The sequence below is a fragment of the Protopterus annectens genome, chromosome 16.part0 (assembly GCF_019279795.1).
Source record: "Protopterus annectens isolate FY-2018-M chromosome 16.part0, PAN1.0, whole genome shotgun sequence".
In the NCBI taxonomy this organism is placed as follows: Eukaryota; Metazoa; Chordata; order Ceratodontiformes; family Protopteridae; genus Protopterus; species Protopterus annectens.
In genome coordinates this window covers 436575751-436602100 of record NC_056750.1, presented here as the reverse complement: position 1 = coordinate 436602100, position 26350 = coordinate 436575751, and the positions used below count along the sequence as shown (strand labels likewise).

The 26350-nt window shown below is 42.2% G+C and overlaps 1 protein-coding gene across 1 annotated transcript in view; it reads right to left on the bottom strand.

Moving 5' to 3' along the window:
- The window catches only part of LOC122790606 (kinesin-like protein KIF14), a 1004205-nt gene that overhangs the window by 164103 nt on the left and 813752 nt on the right, over nucleotides 1-26350 (bottom strand). The window contains exons 22-23 of the mRNA XM_044058133.1: nucleotides 19744-19793; nucleotides 16344-16559 (exon numbers count right to left, since the gene is read on the bottom strand). Coding sequence (XP_043914068.1) covers nucleotides 16344-16559; nucleotides 19744-19793 — 266 coding nt within the window. The remainder of the gene's footprint in view (nucleotides 1-16343; nucleotides 16560-19743; nucleotides 19794-26350) is intronic.

Sequence of the window (26350 nt, the reverse complement as noted above, 5' to 3'; positions counted from 1 at the left end):
TTTTAATGTATACTAATGCAAACCCTGTTACGCTAGTATTGTGTATACTGCCAATGCTTATAACCATCACTGATGCAATGACAATTTTTTTGCAATGTCCATAGTTACTGCGTTGAAAGGTTGGGAGTGTGGTTAGGGTCTGTGAGAATGTTACATTGGCCAGAATTTTTTTTTTTTTAATGTGGGGGCCACGTAATATATAAGCACATTGTTAATGCTAAGCCTTTATCTTTGTTTTGTTTTCATTTCATCCAGAATTATTGTGCCGAGACTTTGGGGGGGGTGAGAATTCTGCAGAATGTACTGATGTCTGCAACCACTGTTCTGCAACCTAAGTTTATAGTAATGTTTTAAACCATCTCTGATGTTGCGCCTTGTTCTGCAGTTATTCTTGGCTGTTCGAATTATGCTGAGAGGTTAGGAGGTTGATGGGGCCTGCGAGAATGTGCACAACATCCAGATGATGTTTTTTTTTTCTTCCACAAAAATGTGGCATCATTCATCACATGCTGCTGCAAAATCTTATTCTAGAATCATTCTTCGTTTGTAAGCCCACTATTTTAAATCCCTACTGTAAGGGCCTTGTCTTGTGGTAGTTTTGCTTCATCCAGACATATGGCAATGTTAAAACTCCCTTCTTATGCCTATGTATTCTGTTGTTTGGCTTGCCTAGAATCATTTGATAGGTTAGGAGAGGGGTAGGGCAGATAGAATTCTACAATGCTGCACAAGGTTTAAATGTTTGCCTGGTAATTTTAGTCTATTCCTCATCAAAAATGTAGGTTCATGCAATGCCTGCTCCTGCAAAATCTGCTCTAGTTCATAAAGTACATTGTTTTAAATCACTGCCTGTCTCACTTTTTTAGCTTGTTTACTTCATCTGGCATTATTTTGTTGAGACATTGGCGGGGGCTGTGAGAATTCTGCAGAATGTACTGTTTGAATGAATGCTAATGCAAACCCTGGTATTCTATTATCTTAAAAGTTATTGTAGCAATGTTTGAAACTGTTCTTGTTGCGCATTTCCTCTGCAATTTTTGGCTTTGTCTACTAGAATTGTGATGAGGATGGAGGAGGGGCTGGGTGAATGTTCTAGAATGTTTGTCTGATATTTTTGGGCTGTTCTCACTCACAAAATTATTATCTAGCACAATGCTGAGAGCTGAAGCTACTAGCAAAACTGGACTTCATGTTTCATATCCTCCATGTAATGCATGGTGCATTCCCTGGCTTCATACTTTTGTCCACAGTTCTTGTGTTGTGGCCGGGGGGGGGTTGTGGGAATGTCTGTCTCCTGATGTCTGCTTGCCACTTCTATATCCCTCAAAAATGAGGTTTTCTAGCAAGACCCCGATTTTACTCCTTTGTTCTAGCAATGATTTTGGTTTGCTGAAGTGTGTGCAAAGAGACTGAGAGGTAGGGGGTAGGTGTATGAAAATGTCGTACATGTCATGCAGAGCCTGTCACTGACGCACTGCATTCCTGAATTTTGACTAGTTTGTGATTAAAGTTTTTGAAAAATGTCTTTTTTGCTTCATAACCTTTTTCTTGTCTCATAGTTTGGTGTGTTCCCCTTAAAACTTGTGGCTTTCCTTCTAGCCATTTGTTCTTTCAGACTTTAATCACCTGTTCCAGAGAGCTTGTAATAGCAATATTTTACTTCTTTTGTGTCCTCTTCACGTTTGGGGGATGAAAGAGAATATTGTAGAAAAAGCGGAGGTTTACCTCCGGTGTTTGGTATTTAACCTAAAACTGTAAATTGGGCCTTTCTCATTAAGTTTTTTGTCTATTGGTCAGTCATTCTTCAGTCTTTCTGCCTGTAGTCCAATACTAACTGATGTCAGCCCAGTGTGGGTGCCTGCGTGCGAGGGTCAGCCCAGTGTGGGTGCCTGCGTGCGAGGGTCAGCCCAGTGTGGGCGCCTGCGTGCGAGGGTCAGCCCAGTGTGGGCGCCTGCGCAGGGTCAGCCCAGTGTGGGCGCCTGCGCGAGGGTCAGCCCAGTGTGGGCCATGCGCAGGGTCAGCCCAGTGTGGGCGCCTGCGCAGGGTCAGCCCAGTGTGGGCGCCTGCGTGCGAGGGTCAGCCCAGTGTGGGCGCCTGCGTGCGAGGGTCAGCCCAGTGTGGGCGCCTGCGTGCGAGGGTCAGCCCAGTGTGGGCGCCTGCGCGCGAGGTCAGCCCAGTGTGGGCGCCTGCGCAGGGTCAGCCCAGTGTGGGCGCCTGCGCAGGGTCAGCCCAGTGTGGGCGCCTGCGCGAGGGTCAGCCCAGTGTGGGCGCCTGCGCGAGGTCAGCCCAGTGTGGGCGCCTGCGTGCGAGGTCAGCCCAGTGTGGGCGCCTGCGGCAGGGTCAGCCCAGTGTGGGCGCCTGCGCGAGGGTCAGCCCAGTGTGGGCGCCTGCGTCGGGTCAGCCCAGTGTGGGCGCCTGCGCGAGGTCAGCCCAGTGTGGGCCTGCGCGCAGGGTCAGCCCAGTGTGGGCGCCTGCGTGCGAGGGTCAGCCCAGTGTGGGCGCCTGCGTGCGAGGGTCAGCCCAGTGTGGGCGCCTGCGTGCGAGGATCAGCCCAGTGTGGGTGTCTGCGTACCTTGATGTGATACATAGGTTTGTCGTAACGCAAGGTTGCTACTAAATGTCAGTCATAGCTGTCAATCTTGGGGCATAAAAAATCTGGACAAATCCACAGATAATGGGGGTACGGCCCCAAAAAATCAGGACACATTTTAAATACTGCTCTTCTAAACTTAAAAAGTTGCTAGAATAAAAAGTGCTACCATGCATTTTCTGAAGGATGTGAAGTCAAACTCAAATGCCTGTCATTTAGTGAATTCAATCCTCAATGATTTGCCACAAAAAAATCCAGAAAACTACAAATTTTGAGGAACAGACCAAAAATTACACATCTGGACATTCTGTGAAACTCTGGGCAGTTGAGGCATATGCAGTGTGTGCAACTCTAAGTGGCTACCTTGCTGTGGTACAGGAGTTTGTCATAATGTAACATTGGCATTAAATGCCAGTGTGTGCACGACACCTTTGAGTGGCTACCTTGCTGTGGTACAAGGGTCTGTCATAATGTAACATTGGTACTAAATGTCAGTGTGTGTGTGTGTGTGTGTGTGTGTGTGTGTGTGTGTGTGTGTGTGTGTGTGTGCCTGTGAGTGGCTACCTTGCTGTGGTACAGGAGTTTGTCATAATGTAACATTGGTACTAAATGCCAGTGTGTACCTTGGCACATCAATTCTTAATGATTTAAATGTAGTAACACTATACTGATCGATAAATGCTGCTGGATGAGCTTGACAGGGAAGGGGGTGCGAGAGCAATGTGATCGCACTTCCTATTCTCCTGAGTAGGGCCCCCAACTTGAAACTTGCTGAGGGTCCCCAAAATGCAAGCATGTGCCCTGGGTCCCATACTCACATGAAAAGCGCAAACCAGGTTGTCACAGTGTTACACCCAAAACGAACACTTAGGAACGAACAAAGTCCCACATAAGCAGAGTTGCTCATACGTAATCTACCCAAACTACATGACCTAAAAGCATCGTGACACTGTATACACTTAAAAAGGACAGGCCCTCACACAACACAACTCAAAGTAATAGTAGGCCAAAGGCAATAAACCACACAGCCAAACATTCTAGTTACTGAGGATTCCATTGTTAGACATACTGGTGTTCCTTTTAGGCTAAAAAAGGAGATCACAGTGAGCTGTCATTATGAGAGAGCAGCTCCTTATCGCACTTGCCAAAGCCAAATGCACAGCCTTCATGGGTCCAAAAACTTTCCAGGATGCTTCTTAAATATCTTAAAACAGAATCCATCAGGGCCACTAAAAATCCTCTTCAACTAGAGCCTTCATACTGGCTTTGTTCCAGAGGAATGGAGGACTGCAACAGTCATCTCTCTGCACAAGGTGGGTCCATCAACTGACAAAGGAAACTAGAGGATTACAGACCCATAAGATTGACCAGTCTTGGTTTCAAGGCCATGGAGAGAGTTGACCTGATCAATAATATAGGAAAATCTACAGTGGACCAGACCCAATTTGGTTTTATCAAAGGGAAATCTTGCCTGCTCAATCTGGTGGACTTCAAGAAACTCACCAGGGCCATAGATAATGGTAAAATGGTACATACCACTTATCTAGACCTGGCCAAAGCCTTCAAGACCATCTCCCACTTGGGGATCATTGATAAACATACTGCGTTAGGCATACACTCCTAGATAGTCAGATGGATAGCTTACTGGCTCACTGACGGGACACATTGTCCAGATAGGCGACTCCACTTCTGATTGGAAAACATACTTAGTGTCCCACAGAGCTCAGTGTTGGGACCCCTCTTGTTTGGTATATACTTCACTGTAGTGAAGGGCAATATTGGGGGGCCTCTAGCTTACCAAGTTTGCCAACAACTGTAAGCTGGGAGTAATAACTATCCCCAACAATGTTGACATCCTACAAACGAACCTAAAAATGAGACTGGTGCCAAAACTATGGTCAGACTAAATGTTAAGAAATGCATAATCATAACCTTCAGTAAATCAGATATCCCTGCAAATTATACTATTACTAGCACACCCCTAAAAGTAGACCCAGTGGTGATGGACCTTGGAACACAGACAACCTAAATTTTGGCCATCAAGTAGCTACGGTAGTGAGGAAATCCTTCTGTGTGGCTCAACTTACAAGACATGACATCAAGCTCAAAGGAAGTCATAGTGCCATTGTACTCTACCTTTATCAGGCCCGTAATAGAGCAAAATTCCCCCCTTCTGCATGTACCTAACCAGGGACTTGCACTAACTGGAGCACCTCAGAGGTTTAAAACTAAAAAAAAAAAAAAAAATACATGACATGCCTTGATGCAGACTCGCCTCTCTCATCTAGGCTTTCAAATATTAGCTAAAACATAGTCAATCCCCATAGCGCCTATTTTAGGTAATGCCAGACTGAAAGTACCTCTGGCATAGCAAATCAAAACTGCTCAATACTAGGCATCTAAACAAGAAACAACTCCCTACAAGTCTCTCTCACCTTAGAGGATGCTGACATCAGTGCAGTTATTGAGACATGGTTGAAAGCTGTGGAAAGCACCCCTGCAGTGCAAGGATACAATGCTTTTCACATACTTAGACCAGCTACTACAAAGGCAGGGGACTAAAGGCTGCATCTAAAATACATATACCTCAAGGATAGTCGAACAAGACTATGTACTTGAGCATCTCCACATTCAAATCACCATAGGCAAAATTCCATTCCACTTCCTTACAAGCTATAGGTCCCTTTCTATGATCTAGAAAACCCATAACATGCATTTAAGCTTAATGGAAACTCACCATCCAATCCAATACCTTATTCATAGAAGACAGATTCCTGGATTTTATAAACAAACTCCCTGGACCAAATTGTCAATATGCTGACCAGGAGAGCAAGCATATTGGATCTGGTCCTCACCAATATGAGTGCGTACTGCAGACCTCCCAGGGTATTGCCATTTCTTGTAAGGTCAGACCACAAAAGTCTCCTGTGAAGTAAAAATAAAATCCAGATCCTCGGCTGACAATGGACTTTTCAAAATGCTCTTAAGGCTATCTTCCCAATATTAAGTGATAACCTGACAAAATTTCAAGCCTCCTAAACTCTGAGAACACTGCTGCCTATGCAAAATTGTTCAGAAACCCTAGACTAAGCGTGTTAATAGCAGAAAGGCAGCTTACCCACCAGAAAGTAGTATAGAACTCACTGCAAAAACAAGCCACCATGGTGAAATCACATCATTAATAGGCTGTATAACAGAAGAATATCATGACAAAAATTAGCAGATATAGCATCCAGCATGATAAAAATGCTCCCAAACTAAACAAGCAACTCAGAGGACAAAAACTCTGCCAAAAACAAATTTGAGGTAAATTTGGCCTTCCAGAGGACAAACACAAAGCATTTTTTTAGCCATGTCCACAATGTATAACGTAATACACAACTGTGTGCAGAGCTCATTGCTAATGGAGCCACCTATACTGTGCCAGAGGATATAGCAAACCAACTGCACACAAATTCATCTGCAACTTTAACCCCCCGCTGTCCTGAGGAAATATTATCAATACAGAACAGGTCCTTGATGCTCTAAGGCCAGGAAATCTGCATTGATGGACCCCAGCAATATCCCAGGCTGCTTTCTAAACAGCATGAAACATGACCTATCAGGTTTTCTTGAATCACTATGTAACCATAGACTCCAAAACAGACTTCTTGCCTCACAAATGGAAAATGGCAAGCATCATCCCTCTGCACAATAGTGAGCCATGTACCAACCATGGAAACTACAGACCCATAAATCTCACTAGCGTCATATGCAAAGCTATGGAAAATTGTCATTGTAATGATCAGTAATGACATTGAACCCAACCCAGTTTGGTTTCATTGAGAGGTCATGCCCACCCAACCTGCGGACTTCGAGATCACTACCAAAGTAATCGACAGGGTCAAAACAGTTAATACTGCCTACTTTCGCACCCACTTGCAAGATATCTATATAAATAGTTATGTTTCACTGCACATTTATTTCACTGCACCTGTTACAGTGGCTACTGCAGAATGCTTTTTTAAACAAACTCAAAGATGTACCTACGGTCATCAATGAGTCAGGAAAGACTTTCAGGCTTAGCTGTGCTCTCAACTGAGCATGAAGTGGGACAACGTGCATCACATGGCAGCCTCATTGAAGACTTTGGAAGAAAATTCATAAGATCCCAGTAAAACTCTAGGTATTTGCTTATTGCCTTTCCAGTAATCTTTTATAATGCTGTAAGTCAGTAAATTTCAGGCAACACCTTAGCATGGGCTTGCATAGTATGCTGTGTATTCATTTGATTTTTTTTTCCTTACTACAGCAGGTAGGATCAAGTAGTACAATGAGAAAAAACTAGCAGGATTTTAGGCAAAGGCAGCTAGGAGCAGCTGACAGCAGCCGGACGCATCGTGAGGCCATGACAGCTGACAGCAGCCAGACGTGTCGTGAGGCCAGGACAGCTGACAGCAGCCGGACGTGTCATGAGGCCAGGACAGCTGACAGCAGCGGACAGCTGACAGCAGCCGGACGTGTCGTGAGGCCAGGACAGCTGACAGCAGCCGGACGTGTCGTGAGGCCAGGACAGCTGACAGCAGCCGGACGTGTCGTGAGGCCAGGACAGCTGACAGCAGCCGGACGTGTCGTGAGGCCAGGACAGCTGACAGCAGCCGGACGTGTCGTGAGGCCAGGACAGCTGACAGCAGCCAGACGTGTCGTGAGGCCAGGACAGCTGACAGCAGCCGGACGCATTGTGAGGCCAGGACAGCTGACAGCAGCCGGACGGGACAGCTGATAGCAGCCGGATGCGTCATGAGGCCAAGACAGCTGACAGCAGCCAGACGCGTTGTGAGGTCAGGACAGCTGCCGGACGTGTCATGAGGCCAGGACAGCAGACAGAAGCCGGATGCGTTGTGAGGCCAGGACAGCAGACAGCAGCTGCATGCGTCGTGAGGCCAGGACAGCAGACAGCAGCCGGATACTTCGTGAGGCCAGGACAGCAGCAGGACATGTGAGGCCAGGACAGCTGAGAGCAGCAGGATGCGTCATGAGGCTAAGACAAAAGCACAAGAAGAACTGATAAAAGTGGCAGCAATAAGAAAAGCTTAGGATCTAACCACACACTGAAGATGAATGACTCTGATGGTCTTGACTTCACCTGTTTCTTTCTGGGTTTGTGTCTGCCTGCGTCAGACTCCATAATCCCCACTGCTCTCTTGTGCAGGGGTTTGAGTCAGTTGGCCTTAGACTCAGTAATTCCCATTGCACTCTCTCGTGTGTTTGGGATGGAGTCTGTCCGCCTCAGGCTCAGTAATCCCCATGGCTTTCTCTTGGGTTTGTTCGGGCTTGAGTCTTCCTAAGGCTCGGTAATCCCCATGGTCTTCCCTTGTAATGTGTTGTGCGTCTGTAGTCTTTTCCATGTCTGTCCCATAGCTGTCTTGTGTACCTCTGCAGAGTGACTGTTCTACATGTTAGTAACAGTCTTGTGTGATGGGGTTGGTTTATCTAATGCTGCTTGTGTTTCAGTCTTGCAGTATTGCTGTCATTGTCTTGTGTTGGGAGAGGTGTCATAGTTCTGTTTTGTGGTAGTGCTGCCTTCATCTTGTGTGGGTTTCTGTTCAGGCTTGCAGTAGTTTTGTCCTGGTCTTGTCTCCGTACTGTGGGAGTAGGTGTTAATGATCAGTCTTGCTGTAGTGCTGTCTATTATATGAGGGTGTTTCCCAGTGTGGGCGCCTGCGTGCGAGGGTCAGCCCAGTGTGGGCGCCTGCGTGCGAGGGTCAGCCCAGTGTGGGCGCCTGCGGCGAGGTCAGCCCAGTGTGGGCGCCTGCGCGAGGTCAGCCCAGTGTGGGCGCCTGCGTCTGGGTCAGCCCAGTGTGGGCGCCTGCGAGGGTCAGCCCAGTGTGGGCGCCTGCGAGGGTCAGCCCAGTGTGGGCGCCTGCGTGCGAGGGTCAGCCCAGTGTGGGCGCCTGCGTGCGAGGGTCAGCCCAGTGTGGGCGCCTGCGTGCGAGGGTCAGCCCAGTGTGGGCGCCTGCGTGCGAGGGTCAGCCCAGTGTGGGCGCCTGCGTGCGAGGTCAGCCCAGTGTGGGCGCCTGCGTGCAGGTCAGCCCAGTGTGGGCGCCTGCGCGAGGTCAGCCCAGTGTGGGCGCCTGCGTGCGAGGGTCAGCCCAGTGTGGGCGCCTGCGTGCGAGGGTCAGCCCAGTGTGGGCGCCTGCGTGCGAGGGTCAGCCCAGTGTGGGCGCCTGCGTGCGAGGGTCAGCCCAGTGTGGGCGCCTGCGTGCGAGGGTCAGCCCAGTGTGGGCGCCTGCGTGCGAGGGTCAGCCCAGTGTGGGCGCCTGCGTGAGAGGGTCAGCCCAGTGTGGATGTCTGCGTACCTTGATGTGATACATAGGTTTGTCGTAACGCAAGGTTGCTACTAAATGTCAGTCATAGCTGTCAATCTTGGGGCATAAAAAATCTGGACAAATCCACAGATAATGGGGGTACAGCCCCAAAAAATCAGGACACATTTTAAATACTGCTCTTCTAAACTTAAAAAGTTGCTAGAATAAAAAGTGCTACCATGCATTTTCTGAAGGATGTGAAGTCAAACTCAAATGCCTGTCATTTAGTGAATTCAATCCTCAATGATTTGCCACAAAAAAATCCAGAAAACTACAAATTTTGAGGAACAGACCAAAAATTACACATCTGGACATTCTGTGTAACTCTGGGCAGTTGAGGCATATGCAGTGTGTGCAACTCTGAGTGGCTACCTTGCTGTGGTACAGGAGTTTGTCATAATGTAACCTTGGCATTAAATGCCAGTGTGTGCACGACACCTTTGAGTGGCTACCTTGCTGTGGTACAAGGGTCTGTCATAATGTAACATTGGTACTAAATGTCAGTGTGCGTGTGCGTCTGAGTGGCTACCTTTCTGTGGTACAGGAGTTTGTCATAATGTAACATTGGTACTAAATGCCAGTGTGTACCTTGGCACATCAATTCTTAATGATTTAAATGTAGTAACACTATACTGATCGGATAAATGCTGCTGGATGAGCTTGACAGGGAAGGGGGTGCGAGAGCAATGTGATCGCACTTCCTATTCTCCTGAGTAGGGCCCCCAACTTGAAACTTGCTGAGGGTCCCCAAAATGCAAGCATGTGCCCTGGGTCCCATACTCACATGAAAAGCGCAAACCAGGTTGTCACAGTGTTGCACCCAAAACGAACACTAAGGAACGAACAAAGTCCCACATAAGCAGAGTTGCTCATACATAATCTACCCAAACTACATGACCTAAAAGCATCTCTCAGTGACCCTGTATACACTTAAAAAGGACAGGCCCTCACACAACACAACTCAAAGTAATAGTAGGCCAAAGGCAATAAACCACACAGCCAAACATTCTAGTTATTGAGGATTCCATTGTTAGACATACTGGTGTTCCTTTTAGGCTAAAAAAGGAGATCACAGTGAGCTGTCATTATGAGAGAGCAGCTCCTTACTGCACTTGCCAAAGCCAAATGCACAGCCTTCATGGGTCCAAAAACTTTCCAGGATGCTTCTTAAATATCTTAAAACAGAATCCATCAGGGCCACTAAAAATCCTCTTCAACTAGAGCCTTCATACTGGCTTTGTCCCAGAGGAATGGAGGACTGCAACAGTCATCTCTCTGCACAAGGTGGGTCCATCAACTGACAAAGGAAACTAGAGGATTACAGACCCATAAGATTGACCAGTCTTGGTTTCAAGGCCATGGAGAGAGTTGACCTGATCAATAATATAGGGAAATCTACAGTGGACCAGACCCAATTTGGTTTTATCAAAGGGAAATCTTGCCTGCTCAATCTGGTGGACTTCAAGAAACTCACCAGGGCCATAGATAATGGTAAAATGGTACATACCACTTATCTAGACCTGGCCAAAGCCTTCAAGACCATCTCCCACTTGGGGATCATTGATAAACGTACTGCGTTAGGCATACACTCCTAGATAGTCAGATGGATAGCTTACTGGCTCACTGACAGGACACATTGTCCAGATAGGTGACTCCACTTCTGATTGGAAAACATACTTAGTGTCCCACAGAGCTCAGTGTTGGGACCCCTCTTGTTTGGTATATACTTCACTGTAGTGAAGGGCAATATTGGGGGGCCTCTAGCTTACCAAGTTTGCCAACAACTGTAAGCTGGGAGTAATAACTATCCCCAACAATGTTGACATCCTACAAACGGACCTAAAAATGAGACTGGTGCCAAAACTATGGTCAGACTAAATGTTAAGAAATGCATAATCATAACCTTCAGTAAATCAGATATCCCTGCAAATTATACTATTACTAGCACACCCCAAAAAGTAGACCCAGTGGTGATGGACCTTGGAACACAGACAACCTAAATTTTGGCCATCAAGTAGCTACGGTAGTGAGGAAATCCTTCTGTGTGGCTCAACTTACAAGACATGACATCAAGCTCAAAGGAAGTCATAGTGCCATTGTACTCTACTTTTAACAGGCCCGTAATAGAGCAAAATGCCCCCCTTCTGCATGTACCTAACCAGGGACTTGCACTAACTGGAGCACCTCAGAGGTTTAAAACTAAAAAAAAAAAAAATACATGACATGCCTTGATGCAGACTCACCTCTCTCATCTAGGCTTTCAAATATTAGCTAAAACATAGTCAATCCCCATAGCGCCTATTTTAGGTAATGCCAGACTGAAAGTACCTCTGGCATAGCAAATCAAAACTGCTCAATACTAGGCATCTAAACAAGAAACAACGCCCTACAAGTCTCTCTCACCTTAGAGGATGCTGACATCAGTGCAGTTACTGAGACATGGTTAAAAGCTGTGGAAAGCACCCCTGCAGTGCAAGGATACAATGCTTTTTACATACTTAGACCAGCTACTACAAAGGCAGGGGACTAAAGGCTGCATCTAAAATACATATACCTCAAGGATAGTCGAACAAGACTATGTACTTGAGCATCTCCACATTCAAATCACCATAGGCAAAATTCCATTCCACTTCCTTACAAGCTATAGGTCCCTTTCTATGATCTAGAAAACCCATAACATGCATTTAAGCTTAATGGAAACTCACCATCCAATCCAATACCTTATTCATAGAAGACAGATTCCTGGATTTTATAAACAAACTCCCTGGACCAAATTGTCAATATGCTGACCAGGAGAGCAAGCATACTGGATCTGGTCCTCACCAATATGAGTGCGTACTGCAGACCTCCCAGGGTATTGCCATTTCTTGTAAAGTCAGACCACAAAAGTCTCCTGTGAAGTAAAAATAAAATCCAGATCCTCGGCTGACAATGGACTTTTCAAAATGCTCTTAAGGCTATCTTCCCAATATTAAGTGATAACCTGACAAAATTTCAAGCCTCCTAAACTCTGAGAACACTGCTGCCTATGCAAAATTGTTCAGAAACCCTAGACTAAGCATGCTAATAGCAGAAAGGCAGCTTACCCACCAGAAAGTAGTATAGAACTCACTGAAAAAACAAGCCACCATGGTGAAATCACATCATTAATAGGCTGTATAACAGAAGAATATCATGACAAAAATTAGCAGATATAGCATCCAGCATGATAAAAATGCTCCCAAACTAAACAAGCAACTCAGAGGACAAAAACTCTGCCAAAAACAAATTTGAGGTAAATTTGGCCTTCCAGAGGACAACCACAAAGCATTTTTTTAGCCATGTCCACAATGTATAACGTAATACACAACTGTGTACAGAGCTCATTGCTAATGGAGCCACCTATACTGTGCCAGAAGATATAGCAAACCAACTGCACACAAATTCATCTGCAACTTTAACCCCCTGCTGTCCTGAGGAAATATTATCAATACAGAACAGGTCCTTGATGCTCTCTCTAAGGCCAGGAAATCTGCATTGATGGACCCCAGCAATATCCCAGGCTGCTTTCTAAACAGCATGAAACATGACCTATCAGGTTTTCTTGAATCACTATGTAACCATAGACTCCAAAACAGACTTCGTGCCTCACAAATGGAAAATGGCAAGCATCATCCCTCTGCACAATAGTGAGCCATGTACCAACCATGGAAACTACAGACCCATAAATCTCACTAGCGTCATATGCAAAGCTATGGAAAATTGTCATTGTAATGATCAGTAATGACATTGAACCCAACCCAGTTTGGTTTCATTAAGAGAGGTCATGCCCACCCAACCTGCGGACTTCGAGATAACTACCAAAGCAATCGACAGGGTCAAAACAGTTAATACTGCCTACTTTGACTTGGTCAAGCCATTTAACATAATACACTACTTCAGCATTGTTGACAAACTTAAAAGGTTAGGTATAATCTCTTATGTCACCTGGTGGATAGCCAGCTGGCTCACAGACAGGACCCAGGAAGTTAGAATTGAGGTGTCCACCTCTACAAAGATGCCAGTCACTAGGAGTCCCTCAAACTCCTTTTTTTAAATTACTTCTCTGAATTCAAGGCCAATATCAAGGGCCTCTGGCTTACCAAATCTGCAGATGCACACAGTTGTGTATTACCTTATACATTGTGGACATGGCTAAAAAAATGCCTTGTGGTTGTCCTCTGGAAGGCCAAATTTACCTCAAATTTGTTTTTGGCAGACTTTTTGTCCTCTGAGTTGCTTGTTTAGTTTGGGAGCATTTTTATCATGCTGGATGCTACATCTGCTAATTTTTGTCATGATATGATTCTGTTATACAGAATCCCCACTGACACCAATGGTCTCCAAAGAAGTGCTGACACAAATAATTGGTCATGGACTAAACTGCATGTCGAGAAATGCATAGTAGTATTCTTTGCAAAGTCAGCCACCCCTGGTAGCTATATTGACAACATACTAAGGGTTGACCCAGTAGTCAAGGACTCTGGGACACATTTGGACAGCAATTTAGCCTTTCACCATCATGAGTCTATGGTAGAGAGGAAATCATTCTATGTTGACCAGCTTATAAAGGTATGGCATCTAGGTCTAAGGAGGTCACTGTTCCACTGCATTTGCCATTCAAACCCATCATTGAATATAATGTCCCCTTTGGTATGTACCTAAACAAGCCCATCCAACAACTGGAGCACCTTCACTAAAAGAATAACAACAATAAACATGTCCATTGCAGACTACCGCAAAGTCCTATCCCTGTACTTTGTTTCCTAAAGACTGTTCAGGGGAGATCCATGCCTGCCATACACGGCATCATCGGACCACGCACCGTTTTGTGAAGTTTGTCAAACAGTAACAGAATTACCCATTCTAAAGACAAACCTTACCTGTGATATTAATAGGACCTGCTGGAGAGAGAGGTATGTATCCCAGAGACTACCCCTTCTCTGAACAGGCTCCTGCATCCATGAGAAGCAGACTTCCTCCCTAACCAAATTCAAGTGCAACTTGGACAACTGATGGGGGAATAAGAAATTCAACCGTGGTTTGGCACCTGTGTCTAATTGAGAAAGGCAGCCTGTAAGTGGTTCATCTTCCAGGCCTCTGGCTTGTAAATATATCATCTCCCAAGCCCCTGCTTACACTTACTGAGGGTACTAGAACTTGCCAGAGATTTGGGATGTATGGTTAGGCTTTAAAAGGCCCCAGTGGTCATTAGCCTAGTACACACCAATAAACCTGCAAGACACAGACAAGTTATAAGCTCAGGTACACAGTAAGATTGTTCTCTCTCTCTTCAGGCAAGTGAAATCGGTACTTTTCCGTTATCGGGGCAACACTGTTAATGCGGTTGCTGAGCTCCGAATCCAGTGTCCAACTGTGTATGGTTGATTCTAATCTTAACAGGTGTGTGTAAAATGTAGTGGTTACAGCTTATTTTTTTAATTATTATCCATGTAATGATTTGACATGCCTGGTAACATTATCAAAAATACATGGTTTGACAGTGGATTTGCAGCTCAGCAGCTGCATCTACACTGTTTGCCCGATAACAGAATAGTTTAAAAAATTGCCAAATAACGGAATATTAAAAAAAATCAAAACAAAAAAAAAAATGAGTAGTATTAAAGTGTTTCCTTTTTTAAAGCATCAGCCACTGATTTAGCAAGGCATCGCTGACAACGGAAATGACCGCTTTTGGGATGCACTAATATTTTATTTTACGAAGGGTTAACATAATTACTTCAATTCCAAGTCGCATCTTAACAACTTCTGTGCTGTAAGCACTTCAAGGAAAACATATACATAGCCATTTCCCTGCATTTCTAACATCATTTCATTCCAAAATAAGTACAATCCCTCTGATGAAATATATTCATCATGAGCATGTGCTCAAGTTTCGCCACTTGAGAAATGCATGGACTACATGTGAATTACGACACTGTAAAGGGAGACAGTTCATTCCATGCCAAGTAATGTGGTGTGCATAGCAAAATTAAAAAAAGGCCTGTTATCTGAATTGGAAGTATTTCTTTATTTTTCTACTTTCTGTCCTTGTAACTTAACGAGGCAGTATTTTAAACTTGATCTTTCAGCTGTAATCTAGGACCTTAACACGTTTGTTAACAAGATGTGTGCATGATTTAAAATAACTTCTATTTTTTTACAAATAAACAAATAAATTATTGCAACAAATAATTTGTACAGACATGCTAACAAACTGGATTACAGCTGAATGATCATGTTAACATTGTTGCCCCGATAACGGAAAAGTACTGTGAAATCAAACTACATAATATGCATATTACATGAGAATATAGAGAGATGGCCCCATAAACACTTATAACTACTGGTCTAAACAGCAAGACAAACATCTCAGTACTCTTTGCAGTACTTAGAAGCTTACAGTAATGTCAACTTATCATACATTAATAAGCTTAATATGCAATTACTGATTAGAATCCAACTTCAATGTATACATTGCAATGCTGATTCTCTCATAGCTATGAAATGCTTTGTATGTGATTAGATGTAATTAGATGTAATGATCTCTATAAAATGTGCAACTTTTATACTCAAGTTATGAAGCGCTTCTCCCCAGGACCCCAATTATGGCCCAGAGTCAGACTTGGTAATCAAATGCTAATAAATATATATAAATAAAACAACAGTATCAATGAAAGTTAATTAAGCTACCTTTGCAGAAAATAAAAAAAATGATTTGATTCTGGTTCCTGCTCTCAGACAAATTGTATACTTTCTACATACAAACAAGGTATAGTAAGAAGTGCCATGTGTCCTGATAAGTAAATCAAAGAGTGTAATACAATAAACATATTAATGAATATATAACTAAGAAAGCCTTTACATAAAATAGGAAATAAATCAAATGTTTGACTAACTGCTCTCCTCCCCTGATGACACTCTTCTACTCAAATTTTATTTTCTAAAGTTATAATCTGAATTGCCTGAAAACCTACTGCAGTACAAAGGTCTGACAGAAGATAACATGAAAAAAATCCTGAAGTCAGGAAAGGTAAGGACTTCAAGCAAATATCTCTATCAGCAGACTCATTTCTACATTTGTAAAATCATGCAGATAATTGTTAGCTGAACTGTAGCTTTTTTTTTTTGAAAAATCAAAATTTAAAATTAAAACAAAGGGTAATGAAAAGATGTTTCTATATGGATCACCTGTAAAAAGATTGTGAATATATTTAGATTTTACACCAGAAACCTATTTATTTCAAGTTATATATTCCAACAGAATGCACAGCACTTCTTCTGCATGTCATCTTATCTTAAGTATAAATAGTGACAAGATTTCTTTGTTTGAGGTTTGACTAAAACATTTATATCTTTGTATCCCTTTGGCCTCAACTTCTACTCACCAAGACAACCACTTTCGTCCATACTTTTATCAGCGTTATAGACCTCTGCAAGTTCTTTGCTTGAATCCATCACTAATTGGAGGCAGGCAAGTATTAAGTCAATGAGGTTACTTGACAACAGTTTCTTATCGAGATCCTCCACAGCCAAACTGACCCACTGCTTGCATGCAGATAGACAGCTGGTATTATCCAAAGCTGGAATTGCTTCACCGGACACTGCAGATAATAAAATAAACACCGAGTTAATCTGGATATGTAAACTGAATTCTCATATAAGAAAAAGATCATTGCTCAGAACTATTTGGTAGACATTGCACAACAGTCTACAGTTAATGAATTTCTAAACTGTACTTACCTTCCCATGTTATCCTCATTTCCATATCCATAACTTCTCCCTACTCACTAGTTCATGTCCTATCAAATATTATTATTGAATGACCCCGAGGTCCCTACAGGTTCCATTCCTACTGGTGTTTCAGCGTACTGAGCAGTTCACCTCATAGTAAATGATGAAAACAAAGATCATGGTCTTCTAATATGAAGATGAACTTAACAGGCAAGTTTAACATTTGTTCTCGTCTTAAATTCAAACAAGGGAATCATTATTAACAGACACTTTGATGAACAAGTAAGCTGCAATTAATGTACATCTAAACTTAAAGATACATACATCTAAACTTACAAATATAACTGATAGTATGATAATTCATATCTAGTACATTCACAGAGTAATAAAAATTCCACTCATGGATCTAAACTTATAAACACAACTCTAAACTTACAAATACAACTGATAATCTCATAGTTCATATCTAGTACATTTACAGAGTACTAAAAATTCCACACATGGATGGGGCACAAATACCCTTAAAAATTACAGATATACAACTCTCTTGTGTGAGATTATATTTATATATATATATATATATATATATATATATAAAATGTGTGTGTGTGTTTATATATACACACACACACACATATATATATATATATATATATATATATATATATATATATATATAATCCAACGTACCAATACAGAAACCACGTATGGAGCAAAGTTCCTGTTGTAGTATTAAAATAAAACTATAAAATCCTCCTAGTGCTCAGGAACCAAACGGCAGTACAAATATTTTCGACAGTCAACAACCAAAAACTTTCAATAGTCAACGACAGGAATGCCAAAACTCGATGTATAAAACCAGATATCTTTTATTCCACACAGAGTAAGCGCTTTCACCATCAGGCTTCTTCAGACTGCATAACTAACACTGAAACATTCTTAAATAGTGTTAACAATTAATCTTAATTGCTGACATCACAACCATTTAGCAATTTAAAGAAACGCCTCTTCTTAATAGACAAATAAAAACTATATGTGCATGATAACCACAAACCTTAAAATCTAACCTAAAAAAGTTTATTATTTTAAAATAATATGTACAATAAAAACTCTGATTTGTTCTAAAAAACATAGTTTTTCGGTCTAGGCAACCGTCTCCTTTTTAACAATGGTTGTTAAGTTAATCTTGTCATTCAGACCAGGAGGTAGGTCTGCCTTACACCGAGCTATCCATCGGGGTTCATTCTCCTGTGTATAATTATCAATATCACCACCTCTTGGATTAGGTCTAATAGCTTGTATAACATGAAAAGTAAAAACATGAGTAGCCCCAAACAATTTGTGATGTTTAGCTAAGGCATAACTCTCTGACCCTAAGCGCATATGTTTACATGTTATACACATTATTGACAAGATTAACTTACAACCATTGTTAAAAAGGAGACTGTTTAAATTGCTAAATGGTTGTGATGTCAGCAATTAAGATTAATTGTTAACACTATTTAAGAATGTTTCAGTGTTAGTTATGCAGTCTGAAGAAGCCTGATGGTGAAAGTGCTTACTCTGTGTGGAATAAAAGATATCTGGTTTTATACATCGAGTTTTGGCATTCCTGTCGTTGACTATTGAAGGTTTTTGGTTGTTGACTGTCAAAAATATTTGTACTGCCGTTTGGTTCCTGAGCACTAGGAGGATTTTATATATATGTATATATAGATATATATATATATATATATATAGATATATATATATATATATATATGTGTATGTGTGTGCGCATGCGTGTGTTTATATACACATACACAGATATAAATATATATATATGCACACACTACACACAAATCAAAGGTTTACCATTTTGAACTTCATAAGTGACATGTTGGAGACAACCACCATAATTCCATGCCGCTTAATTATATACCCCCACAAGAATTAGGCACCAAGATCCAAAACATGAGAACTACTGATACTTCCACACCCCCATTAAGATTTTTTTCTGCATAGGACATCTTTGAGTCTTATAAACACAGATGTGTATATATTTATATACACACACACGTACACACTTGTGTATATATATTTGTATACCTGCATATATATATATATATATATATATATATATATATATATATATATATATATATATATATATATACATATATATATATATATATATATATATATATATATATATATATATATATATATATACATACATATACACACATATACTCATACATACATATAAACACACACACATGCATGTCTTGTCTAACTTCTGTTTCAATTCTTAAAGTTATACCACACAATGCTGAAGCAACTATGCTCCAATGCCTATAAAAAGCAAGTCATTCAGACAGTCATTTAAAGAAGCATTATGCTGACTGCCAAAAAGTAAAATAGAGCTGCAAGGGAGGATTGCTGTCTGCTGATCACATGCCTAAAACTCTTCCTCAAAATGAAGAATGTCGCATGCACTGATGTTTTTAAGCCAATTCAATAATAGTGGGTAAGATAGCTAAAGAATGTAATATTGTGCAATACTGTACAGTAACAAAAGTCAACAGCAAACGATCAAAGATACAACACTTTCACAGATCAAATACATGATTCCTGGCAGGATTATGAGTTTGTTTACTCAAGCTGAGATGACATTATCATAAGAAACATACTTTTGCATGGAGGCAGATGAGTTCTCTTATCTTGAAATATTTGTGGTTAAGCTGTGAGAAATAACTAACCCATGGACATAACCAGTTCTCAATCTGGCAGCATCTCTGAGTTGTGCTATTGTGTGTCCAAATAATATAACATATGCATTCTATAATGTTCAATAGCATAGGTTCTCTTAAAACTGGTTATGAACAGATAACCATGTGCACATATTCTAAAACAGTGTGTTTTTTATTCTACGTTTTCTTTAAAACCTAGGAGCACCATTTATCTCTGCCTCAAAGTTTTCTGTGGAAGTTGAAAAATACATTCCATTTTTTAAGATCTAAACATTGCTTAGTTAAATCCAGACTAATGTGTAAACAACAAAAAAAGCAATACCTTTTCGCAGAAATTGTCCAGACTTCTGTCTGCTCAGGGAATACCTACTCCTACAAAAGTTGAGAAACATAAAAATTGCAGGTTAGAACACTAGTATTACACTTCAAAAAATGGTTTGGCGCCTTTTTCAATTAAAAGTTTAATCACACAGAGAATAAGCAAAAGCCTTATACAATATAAATTAAGATGCACAATTTTCATAAGTAGGGCTCCAAGATTTCATCAATCAATACATTAAATGGCTCTTCAGCACTTCAGGGAACAGACAGAATGATAGTGTCAAACAGCGAAAACCAATAAAAAAAAAATTAAGGAATGTCCTAAATGAAGCCTAACTGACCTTTGTAGGCAATGTCAATGTCAAAGCATTACATGGTTGAAAGAATAAGGGCAGATTTTCTGGTCACTGACTCACAAATGCCCTGAATAAGACAATTTGTTAGCTGTAACAAATTATAATAAAGACAGACAGGCCAGGCAATAGTCATAGGTGCGTACTAGGCTAATGGCCCTGCAACCTATATAGGCCTAGCCCAAGAAGATTCCCTGGCATCATGCCGACCAAAGTTAGTTCCCAGTGCCCCTGTCAAGCAAGGCCACTGAAGTGATCCCCGGGGTGAACTTCATATTGCCCATACACTCAAGATTTCTTTTAAAGAGGGCCAGTGAAGTGCTCTGCTTGATGTGAATGGGAAGTCTCTGGGTTAGGAACCTGTCCCTCCAGCATGTTCTATTTATTGTGGTAATGAGGTTTAGGTCCCTAGAGTGTGTGGCACAGAGGGATTGGGTTTTTCTTTATCTGTAGCATATCTAGTAGCTCTGGGTCAGACATGGCTTTGTAGGTCAAGCAGAGATCACCTCCAAGTAGGCGATAAGAGACCGTGTATAGCTGGAATTTTTTTTAGTCTTTCCGTACAGGGCATGTATCTAAGGCCCAAGATCCTCTTAGTGAGGTATTTTACTGGCCTTTCCAATTGTTGCAGGTGTCTAGTGAGGTACATACCAAATGAGACATTGTATTCTAGAACAGGTCAAATGAGGGACGAGTAGATAGGGATTATGACCTCTTTCTTCCTGGATGAGATACCTTTTGTAATTAGATATGCCACATAGGACTTTCTGACTACAGTGGCAATGGTGGCAATGGGGTTATCAAAGAAGAGGTTGCTGTCAACCTGTGTCCCCAGGTCTCTTATCACACCTTCGGTGTTTAGTGGACTACTGCCTATGTGGTAGTTCATGGGCACTGAATTTTTCCCAAAGGGAATGACAATGCACTTTTTGGCATTGAGCTTAAGGCCATGGTTCTGGCACCAGTCATTAGTGTCAGTGAGGCCTTTTTGTAGAATGTCTACATCAGTTGGAGAATCAGTAATGGCTCCCAGTTTGCAATCATCTGTTAACATGGTCAGTCAGTGTCCCTTTGTGCTGGCTTGAACTTCAGAGAAGTAGATGCCAAACAGGAGAGGACCTAGGACCTATTCCTGTGGGACACCACTTGTAACTGGTCGGTAGTCAGATTTGGAGTCCGCTACTTTCACAGTGTGGGTTCTATCAGTGAGCCAGTTGGCAACCCATCTTATGACATAGGGGTTTATGCCTAGTTTAGTGAGTCTGTTTCCGGAGTGAGGGATGGTGTTGAAGGCCTTGGCAAGATCTAAATAGGCTGTGTGAACTATCTTGCCCTCATCAACAGCTCTGGTGACAGACTTGAAGTCTATCAGGTTGAGCAGGTTTGATCTACCTTTCACAAACCCAAACTGCATGGGGTCCAGAGTTTGGAGATGCCCTATGTCCTTATTTATAAGGTCCATGATAATGTGCTCCATAGCCTTACATATCAGACTTATTAGGCTAATGGGGCAGTAGTTCCCAGGGTCTGTAGTTGCTCCTTCTTTGTGGAGTGGGATGACCATAGCAGTGTGCCATTCGGTAGGAACAAAGCCTAAATGAGGATGTGATTGAACAGGGTACTCTGGTGTGGTGCCAGTTCACTTTGTAATTCATGTAGAACACAGGCAGGGATATTATCGGGTCCCATGGAAGCTATATTCTTGGCTTTGCACAGTGCAGTTTTTACCTGTGTAGCCGTGATAATTGGGACTTGGCATTCCTCAGGTACTATGATAGGCCCTTTAGTGGGTGAAAGGGGGGTAAAGTTCACACTGAACCTGTCGGCCAATATGTTGGAAATATCAGTTGGTTCTGTATATGTATAAGTCCTTCTTAGCATATAACAAATGAACTCAAACTCATTTAGCAGTTTGATAAAAAGTAGCACACACACTTTAAAGGTTCCACTAAATGTCATCAAGTCTAATCTGATCAAAGTTTCACCTGGATGAAACAAACCAGATGAAACTTTAACCAGGTGAGGTTAGAAAAAAAAAAGCCCCAGTGCTTCCTTCACCTTCTTTTCCTATGTATACTTACTTCACATGTGTATAACCACAGAGAAAAAAAAATTGCTTACTGCCAGAATGCTCAGAGAAACCATGCTGGCAGTGCATTGTTATTAAGAATAGTAAGCAATGAACTTTAAGTCAACAAACTGCATTTAAGGAATTGAAGCATTGCTCAGTGGACACTCAACCAGGGACAAGAAAGCCAAGTCCACTGGAGTACAAATTCTCCAGTGGTTAGACCAGCCAGAAAAACAAGCTGGCAGAATCACACTCAGATTCCAAAACCATACCATGGGGGGGGGTCTGTCAAAGGCAAAACTTGTGTCTGTGAAATTTGAAATACTCATCTCATCCTAAAACCAACTTAAATGTCTCAAAGTACACCAGAAAGAGCTTCCAGGACAAAAACTCAAGGGTGTGTGTCTGTTGGGGGTGGGGGACGTCAAATAATATAAAACATTACAGGACAAATTAAAAACCCTTACATGGAAGGATCACAATGCATTGGGTGGAGGTGAAAAAATCTACAGAAGAATATTTTGTAGCAGGAATTTGGGCTACAGCCAATTTACTAATGGCAAGCAAAAGCCTGATGTAAAGGATAGCTTCACAAAAAGAAGGGCTGCACTATACAGTCTGATAACTAGAACTACAGGAACTAGGATATGAAGCTGTCAAAGGCCCCGTTCGATAACTAGAACTACAGGAACTAGGATATGAAGCTGTCAAAGACCCCAGATGTTCAAAGCACAAAATGTACCCATCCTGCAGAATATATGGTTATTACAGAAACTTCTAGCTTAAACAATTTCCAATAACCCATCTGAAGCTGCAAACCGGGAAAGTGCTGTTATAGATACAGAATTACAACTGTAATATGAAAACTGAGCAGTAATCAGTCAAATATATCTAACTTAAAAATAAATAAATGGATGTATATACATATATATACATAATTGTATGTGGCTGGCTGTAGGGCAGCTGGTTGAATGATCAGCTACATTGGGGAACTACAGACGCTAGATCCTACACAATTTGGCTTTGTTAAAAGCAGGTCCTGCCTCTTGAACCTGGTAGACTTCTTCAAAACGGTCACCAAGGCCATAGATGAAGGGAAGGTAGTCCACACTGCCTACCTGGACCTCGCAAAAGCCTTTGACACCATACCCCACTCTGGCATCATAGATAAGCTCTCCAGCCGAAATATCAACCCCTATGTCATAAGATGGGTTGCCAACTGGCTCAAGGACAGAACCCACATAGTCAGAATTGCAGGAGCTATGTCAGACTCTAAACCTGTTACAAGTGGCGTCCCACAAGGCTCAGTCCTGGGACCTCTCTTGTTCGGTATATATTTTTCAGAGGTACAGGCCAACACGGTAGGACTGTGGCTGACCAAGTTCGCAGATGACTGCAAACTGGGTGCCATAATCGACTCTCCAGCCGACACAAGCATCCTCCAAAAGGGCCTCATAGAAACAGACAACTGGTGCCAGAGCCATGGCCTCAAGCTAAACACCAAAAAGTGTATAGTCATACCCTTTGGAAAAAACAAAGTGCCCACAAATTACCACATAGGCGGTAATCCATTAAGTACGGAGGAAGTAATTAGGGACCTTGGAACCCAAGTTGATAGTAATCTCTCCTTTGACAACCACGTTGCCAAAGTGGTTTGAAAAACCTTCTATATAGCCCACCTCATCATGAAAGGTTCACATCTAGATCCAAGGAGGTCATTGTGCCCCTTTACTCATCCCTCATCAGGCCCATAATTGAATACAATGCCCGTTTGGGATGTACCTTACCCAACACCTGCAGCAACTGGAGAGACCACAAAGTACCTCACCAAGAGGATCAAGAGGATCAAGGGTCTCAAATAGATGACCTAGGCTGCCAGGTTAAAGAAACTCTAGCTCTACTCAGTTGCATACCACGTACTTAGAGGCGATCTGTGCCTGACTTATAAAGCCATGTCCAACCCAGAATTAATGGACGTGCTCCACCTCAAAAAATCCAAATCCACTAGAGCAACGTGCTCAAGGGATTTGAATCTTAACACAGAAATTAGTAGGACATGCTGGATTGCCAGATTCTTGACCAAGAGGCTCCCAGTACTCTGGAATAGAATCCCAGTCCATATCAGGCAGAGCCTCTCGCTGACTCTCTTCAAGAGAAATCTTGACGAGTGGATGGGAGATCGTAAGTTCACTCCGGGGATCACTTCTGTGTCACTACTAGACAGAGGCTCAATAAAGTAACCAAAAAAAGGCACAGTAAAACCCATTTTTTTAACGGGTGGCATAAGCCAAATACACTCTGGCTAGGCTGATAAATGCCCTAGGGAATTTAGCCTAGTATCAGCCTATGAACCTACATTGACATCTGGGATATATATTGAATTTATGTTAAAACAAAGCATCAACATGTTCTGCGTACCCCCAGAGTAGAGTAAACCAAATGAGAATGTTTGCAGGGGGTGGCAGCCCCCACTGCAACCCCATAACCCAAATAACTATACATAGCAATTCTGAGATAGCATATTCACCAGGGAAAAGGAATATCTCCCTACCCAGGAACTGTCAAATCTTGCGCACCTGTCAACCATCTGTTTGAGTCAACAGAAAACATGTCAGTGTAGCTGGTCATCTCAACCACTGCCCTAAAACCATATATGGTTCCACTTAAATATACAAACTCCCAAATATAATCTTGTAAATATCGACACCTGTAACATTAATACCTCATTCTGCCTGCTCCGAGTACAACCTCTGAGCATGGAAGTTCAAGAAACACTTTTTGCAGGGGGCAACCCCCCACACCCCCTGATAATTATATATACTAACTTGGATTGCACAATCCTCATGGGAAGGGGTATATTTACAAATCCCAGGGATTGTCAATATTGCAAAGCTGTCAACCATCTGTTTGGTCAATCAAAATGTGCAGACAAAATAGATATTGACATTTGGGAGTTGTGCACATTTTAAGCACTCTCACCATAATGTGTGTGTGTCTGTGTGTGTGTGTGTGTGTGTATATGGGTCGCCTTTGAATCATCACATGATATATATCAAGTTGGCAATCATCTCTTCAACCCTGCCACTTTATGACTACCAAAGCTAGTCATAGTCCAACTCTTCCTATCCACCCCAGCTGACCCTAACCTGTAGCCTGACTCTGTTCCTGAGCTCAGTTCATCAGCAGCGCAGATGCACGCCCTGCCTTCCGCACCATTCAGCTGCCTAATAAACAGGTAATATTCAACACCATCATACTTCGTTAAAATAAATATTAGCTTTCATGCTTTCAGCACAATCATTTTTCAACATTACTTTCCCTGTTAACCTTTCTGAAACACACATTCAAAAGCTCATTTGCCTTTAAAATGTTTAGAAGTCACTATTAGTGTCTTGAGTCTTACTGCTTTAACAGAAGTGTTAAGTCTCAGATCACAGTAAGAACTTCAAGAATCTGCAATGATATATCAATGGACTCATCGTTGAGTTTGAGAAGTCCTTGTACAACTCCAAGGTCACCAGTAGACATGGAAAGGAGATGTGGCAGGGCCATGACAAACACTGAATTAAACAGTACTGACAAGGCCATGACCAATACTAAATGTAACAGTCCTGACAAGGCCATGACAATCACTGAATGACACAGTGTGAGGACTACAAAACAGATATGTGGCCAAGCCAGCTATAGAATTAAGGTACATGAGAAAATCTGATGGTGTAAGTCCAGGAAGTCATCAAAAGAAAGGAGGAGTGCAGGACAAAGTGGGACATAGAAAGGACAAACTAGGCTAGGAAGGAATACTGACTGGCTAACAAAGCAGCTAAGAAGAGTGTTCTACTAGCTTCAGGAAATTGACTCAGTAGGTGGCATAAAGAAACTATCAGGTTACAAGACAGAGTCAGACAGCCTTCTGTTATTGCAGTCACGGACACATCTTTAGAATAGGCTGCCAATTCATGTGAAGCAGACCATGTCAATGACACTGTTCAAAAGGAACCTGGATGAGTGGATGGGATACCATAAATTCTTAGCGTGGATAGTGCCCACAACCCGCCTGGACATGGCCAGTCATTAAATATTTCTTGGGTATTGACTATAGTATCTATGGCATTACATTGGGATGAAATCGCTAGGCTCGAAATGACCTCTGGGTCGAAAGCCTAGTAACATGCTATGATCCTACA